This window comes from Macrobrachium nipponense, chromosome 27, assembly GCF_015104395.2.
Source record: "Macrobrachium nipponense isolate FS-2020 chromosome 27, ASM1510439v2, whole genome shotgun sequence".
NCBI lineage: Eukaryota > Metazoa > Arthropoda > Malacostraca > Decapoda > Palaemonidae > Macrobrachium > Macrobrachium nipponense.
Window position 1 is genome coordinate 28,119,768 of NC_087216.1, and position 5,835 is coordinate 28,125,602.

The 5,835-nt window shown below is 43.8% G+C and overlaps 2 protein-coding genes across 2 annotated transcripts; both read left to right on the forward strand.

The window, feature by feature from the left end:
* The first annotated feature begins 1,278 nt into the window (after positions 1-1,278).
* On the forward strand, positions 1,279-3,681 carry LOC135200648 (protein enabled homolog). Its single transcript, XM_064229254.1, has 3 exons — positions 1,279-2,007; positions 2,061-2,533; positions 3,142-3,681. Exons 1-3 carry the CDS (start codon positions 1,279-1,281, stop codon positions 3,371-3,373), a joined length of 1,434 nt encoding a protein of 477 aa, XP_064085324.1. The 3' UTR covers positions 3,374-3,681.
* Positions 3,682-3,895: 214 nt separating this feature from the next.
* On the forward strand, positions 3,896-5,335 carry LOC135200649 (uncharacterized). Its single transcript, XM_064229256.1, has one exon. The coding sequence runs from the start codon at positions 3,896-3,898 to the stop codon at positions 5,333-5,335; it is 1,440 nt and encodes a 479-aa protein (XP_064085326.1).
* Positions 5,336-5,835: the final 500 nt, after the last annotated feature.

The following is a 5,835-nucleotide window of genomic DNA, read 5'->3' on the forward strand; positions in this document are numbered from 1 at the left end:
GTATATTACCAGGATTTTTACAGATTACATATTATAATATATTATTATTATATATATATTTAGATATCTATATATATATTATAATATATATATATATAATTTTAGATATATTAATATTATATATTATATATATATTATTATTATATACATTATATTATAATATATATAATTAAATTATATTATACTCTATATATATATATATATATATATATAGTTTCCAAAGCTGAAAACTGCCTGGTCATATTATGTCATTTAAAGAAATCGAAGTTGAGGTTTGAGTGTCTTATGCAATTCTGCCCCATATGTAAAATGCTAAGGCTATTTTCCACGTCTATTTGTTTTTAGGCATCTTTTTATGGTACCTACTAGTTCCATGTTACTTGCAAACATCAAGAAGTATTATTGCTATGAATAATACTTGTATATTTGAGGAGGAGAAGTTTAGGTTAGTATTATTATTATTATTATTATTATTATTATTATTATTATATTATTATTATTATTAAGTATGCTTGAGAGAGGGTCTGCTTCCTAGGTACACTATTTATTATTATTATTATTATTATTATTATTATTATTATTATTATTATTATTATTATAAAGTATGCTTGAGAGAGGGTCTGCTTCCTAAGTACACTATTATTATTATTATTATTATTATTATTATTAGATAAGCATTCATCTGGATCACACCATTCTTACAAGAGATACGTGTGTGCTATTCAAGCTCAGGCCAAAAGTTTTTAGTTCCTTTCAGCCCAAATTAATGAAAATATAGTCAACTTTGACCACTGGTACAGCTAAAAAGATTGACAGAACTATCTACGAGTGAACCAGTCTTAAGTTTTTGAGAGTGGTGGGGTGGGGGGTTTGTGGGGGGAGAGAGAGAGAACCAAGACTGGAGAACGTCTTCGGAAAGGATTCTGTGAGAAAAGAATGAGCGTATGAAAAAACTGGAATAATCTCGAGTCCGACTCGTTAAGAGTCATTCGCAGTCTTCAGTCGCTTCTTCGAAGCCGCTGGATTTCTGAGGATTCCCGAATCTTGGAGAGTTCTGCAGGCATTTCAGGAAACCAGGGATCGATGAGGATGATCGGTTTTAGCAACTTACAAAGATGATAAGTTTGAATACTTTGTTATACTGTGTTTCCGTGGCAGCTGTTTTGTTTATACTATAAATGTTGGTGGATACGGTCTGGGAACTGCTTTAGGATTACTCGCTGGACCTGCAGTCGTGTGGACGATTGCAGGGATTATTTATTAATTAAGTTACTGGAAATGAGATTCAACATCGGAAGATTTAACAGGAAATTTGATGCTCTCCGGCGTGAGAACTACGATCTAAATGTAGCTAATGAAGGACTACTCTTACAAAACAGAGTTCTAGCGGAAAAGCTTCTGATAGGTGATGAAGAACCGACCCTCGAGCAAAGCGATCTCAGGAGGGCAGAACTCCGCATACAAGAACTTCAAGAGGAAAACGCCGAGCTGAGAGAACGCGCTGTCCAGCTGGAACACTCAAAGGATGAAGACCAACGTCAATTAGAAGAATTGACGCAAAAACTCGTGAAGACGGAAGCGCACCAGGCGGATAAGGCAGAGGTGGCCAAGTCCAAGATGGAGGAACTGGAGGAGATGAGGAAGAAGGATCATAAACTCATCTCCAGCCTCCAGGAAGAGTTGCGTGCACACCATGCCATGTCTGACTTCACCAGGCGGAAAATGTCTTTTCTCGAGCACAAACTGGAAGAAGAGAAAAGATCCAGGATGATTCTGGAGGAGTCTTACACGACAAAATTGCAAAGCCAAGAACGGAGGATTGCCGAGGCATATGGGATGACGCATCAGTTCAACGCTCATATCGTTCAACTCGAACAGGACATTCACCTGAAGGACCAGCAGGTGGCGTCACTGAGAGCCAGAGTCCATGAGCGGGAGTCAGTGACGAGGATGTTGCAGGAAGAGAACCACAAACTCAGGGAGGAGAATTCAACGCTCCAGAAAAAGGTAAGTCATATCCCTCTTCTCTTCCCTCCTCACCCTCATCATAAACCCAAAAGGCCTCCTCCTCCCCCTCCAAACCCTCAACCTTTCCCCCCAAACACTCAACCTTGCCCTCCAAACCCTTATCCTTTTCCCCCAAACCCTCAACCTTTCCCCCCAAACCCTCAACCTTACCCTCCAAACCCTTATCCTTTTCCCCCAAACCCTCAACCTTTCCCCCCAAACCCTCAACCTTTCCCCCCAAACCCTCAACCTTACCCTCCAAACCCTTATCCTCCTCCCCCAAACCCTCAACCTTACCCTCCAAACCCTTATCCTCTTCCCCCAAACCCTCAACCTTTCCCCCAAAACCCAAAACCCTCAACCTTTCCCCCAAAACCCTTATCCTTACCCTCCAAACCCTCAACCTTACCCTCCAAACCCTCAACCTTTCCCCCCAAACCCTCAACCTTTCCTCCCAAACCCTCAACCTTCCCCTCCATACGATAATACTATCTATTCTGACAGTACTCCTTTCCGTTTTAGGAAAGTGATTCCCAACCTTAAGAGAAAAGAGAAGCAGAAAAAGAAGGATAATATTCAGTGGCAGGAAAGAGAGAAACCCATCAACCCTTTTCCCCTCCAAACCCTTATCCTTTCCCCCCAAACCCCTCACCTTTCCCTCCAAACCCTCAACCTTTCCCATCCAAACCCTTCGAACCTTCCCCTCCAAACCCTTATATCCTTTCCCCCCAAACCCTTATCCTTTCCCCCCAAACCCTCAACCTTTCCCTCCAAACCCTTCAACCTCCTTCCCCTCCAAAACCTTATCCTATCCCCCAAACCCTCAACCTTTCCCTCCAAACCCTCAACCTTCCCCTCCAAACCCTTATCCTTTCCCCCCAAACCCTTATCCTTTCCCTCCAAACCCTCAACCTTTCCCTCCAAACCCTCAACCTTCCCCTCCAAAACCCTTATACCTTTCCCTCCAAACCTCAACCTTCCCCTCCAAACCCTTATCCTTCCCCTCCAAACCCTCAACCTTTCCTCCCTACGATAATACCATCTATTCTAACAGTACTCCTTTCAGTTTTTAGGAAAGTGATTCCCAAACTTGAGAGAAAAGAGAAGCAGAACAAAAAGAAGGATAATATTCAGTGCAGGAAAGAGAGAACCTTCAACCTTCCCCTCCAAACCCTTATCCTTTCCCCCCAAACCCTTATCCTTTCCCCCCAAACCCTCAACCTTTCCCTCCAAACCCTCAACCTTCCCCTCCAAACCCTTATCCTTTCCCCCCAAACCCTCAACCTTCCCCTCCAAACCCTCAACCTTCCCCTCCAAACCCTTATCCTTCCCCTCCAAACCCTCAACCTTTCCCTCCCTACGATAATACCATCTATTCTAACAGTACTCCTTTCAGTTTTAGGAAAGTGATTCCCAACCTTAAGAGAAAAGAGAAGCAGAAAAAGAAGGATAATATTCAGTGGCAGGAAAGAGAGAACCTTCAACCTTCCCCTCCAAACCCTTATCCTTTCCCCCCAAACCCTTATCCTTTCCCCCCAAACCCTCAACCTTTCCCTCCAAACCCTCAACCTTCCCCTCCAAACCCTTATCCTTTCCCCCCAAACCCTTATCCTTTCCCCCCAAACCCTCAACCTTCCCCTCCAAACCCTTATCCTTTTCCCCCAAACCCTCAACCTTCCCCTTCAAACCCTCAACCTTTCCTCCCTACGATAATAACCATCTATTCTGACAGTACGCCTCCTTTCAGTTTTTTAGGAAAGTGGATTCCCCAAACCTTGGAGAAAAGAAAAGACGAACTAGAAAAAAGAAGGATAATAGTCAGTGGCAGGAAAGAGAGATTAGAGTTCTGAGGGAGGACATCAGAGATCTGAGGGAGGAAAGCAACAATATGAGGGATGATATCAGAGATCTGAAGCAGGAGACCAGGGATATGTGGGAGGAGAACAGAGATCTGAGGCATAAGAACAGAGATCTCAGGGAGGATATCAGAGATCTAAGGGACGATAGTAGGGATCTCAGGGAGGACAACAGAGATCTGAGGGAGGAGATCAGAGATCTGAGGGAGGAGATCAGACATTTTAGGAAGGAGATTAGGCACTACAATATCAAAGACACTGAAATTTCTACAAATGAAATTTCTACACTTGAAGACCCTCTTCCTCCAACTTCTCCCCCCGAGATGCCATTGAGCGATAATTCTCAGGCTATTTCACAACAAAGGAATAATAAAACTTTCAAAGAATGCAAAGAGGCTTTTCCACCTACAGACAAAACTCAACCAGAGATCACAAAGCAATTCATTGAAAATTTAAGGTGTCTGGGAATCCCTCTAGTCTGTATAGATAGTGTTTTCTCCCAAGGCCTCAGTTTCGCTGGTGAAGGCGCATTTGCTAAATGCTACAGGTACCAATTTGCTGATCTAGATAAGCCTGTCATCATTAAAGTGATCGAGAATTTATTTACTCCTACAGAAGAAATATTGAAAGAGGTGACAATGTTACAAAGAGTGGCAGACATAGATGGCACACCGTGCGTTCTAGCTGTGTCACCGATGGAGCCCTATGCTGTCATCATGGAGGATGGAGGTAACATCAGCTTCAGTGACTGGATGATAAAAAAGGGCAGACTACCCAGGGAAGGACTCGAGATGCTGAAAAAAATCTCTCAGGTACTTGCACAGATTCATCTCAAACAGGTTGTTCACACGGATTTGCACGAAAAGAACATAGTCATTGATGAAGAAAGAAACCAACCGACAATTGTAGACTTTGGCAGAGCAACAGACATGAAATACGAGAACCAAGGAGATGATGTGCTAGACCTATACTTGTTACTCGAAAGATGCTCACGGATACTGAAATTCCCCTCCCATCTCAAAGAGGCAATGAATCTGGAAAATATGACGTTGCCAAAGTTTGTCCAAGATTTGAACATGCTTCTCGACATCCTGGATAAAATAAATAAAGGTCCAGAAAAGACAAGTGAAAGAAAATTTGTTTTCATGGGACTAGAAGAAAGAGATGAGGCCATAGGTAACAAGATTGTCAACCTAAAATTGGAGGAGTCTTGGTTACTGAACTTGCTTGAAGAATTCCAATTTGAGTGGGACAATCTCGAGGTGGAAAATGCTCATTTAAAACAGCTGGCTGTGGAAGCTAAGGAGAGAGCGAGCAATCTAAAAGAAATATCTGCAATCAATACAACTTCCAACACAAGAGTCAGAGATCAGTCTAGGATCTCAGCGTTCCTGGCGATCTGTGGCGCTTGGTGGGAGAGATGCACACCATCAGGTTTCCGTCTCTGTCTAGGATCTTGGCATTCCTGGTGATCTGTGGTGCTTGGTGGGAGCACTGCAGACCATCAGGCTGAGATCTCATTCCTGGATGTTGGCATTCCTGGCGATCTGTGGCGCTTGGTGGGAGCGCTGCAGACCATCAGGTTGAGGTCTCATTCCTGGATCTTGGTGTTCCTGGTGATCTGTGGTGCTTGGTGGGAGCGCTGCAGACCATCAGGTTGAGGTCTCATTCCTGGATCTAGGTATTCCTGGTGATCTGTGGCGCTTGGTGGGAGCGCTGCAGACCATCAGGTTGAGGTCTCATTTCTGGATCTTGGTATTCCTGGTGATCTGTGGCGCTGGGTGGGAGCGCTGCAGACCATCAGGTTGAGGTCTCATTCCTGGATCTTGGCGTTCTTGGTGATCTGTGGCGCTTGGTGGGAGCGCTGCAGACCATCAAGTTGAGGTCTCATTCCTGGATCTTGGCATTCCTGGCGATCTGTGGCGCTTGGTGGGAGCGCTGCAGACCATCAGGTTGAGGTCTCATTCCTGGA

Excerpts from the sequence above, each read along its gene's own strand:
- LOC135200648 (XM_064229254.1), top strand. The coding sequence starts at position 1,279 with ATGAGATTCAACATCGGAAGATTTAACAGGAAATTTGATGCTCTCCGG. Across the intron at positions 2,008-2,060 it reads ATTCAACGCTCCAGAAAAAG|GCCTCCTCCTCCCCCTCCAA; the intron begins GTAAGTCATATC and ends TAAACCCAAAAG. Across the intron at positions 2,534-3,141 it reads CTCCTTTCCGTTTTAGGAAA|TGCAGGAAAGAGAGAACCTT; the intron begins GTGATTCCCAAC and ends GATAATATTCAG.
- LOC135200649 (XM_064229256.1), top strand. The coding sequence starts at position 3,896 with ATGAGGGATGATATCAGAGATCTGAAGCAGGAGACCAGGGATATGTGG.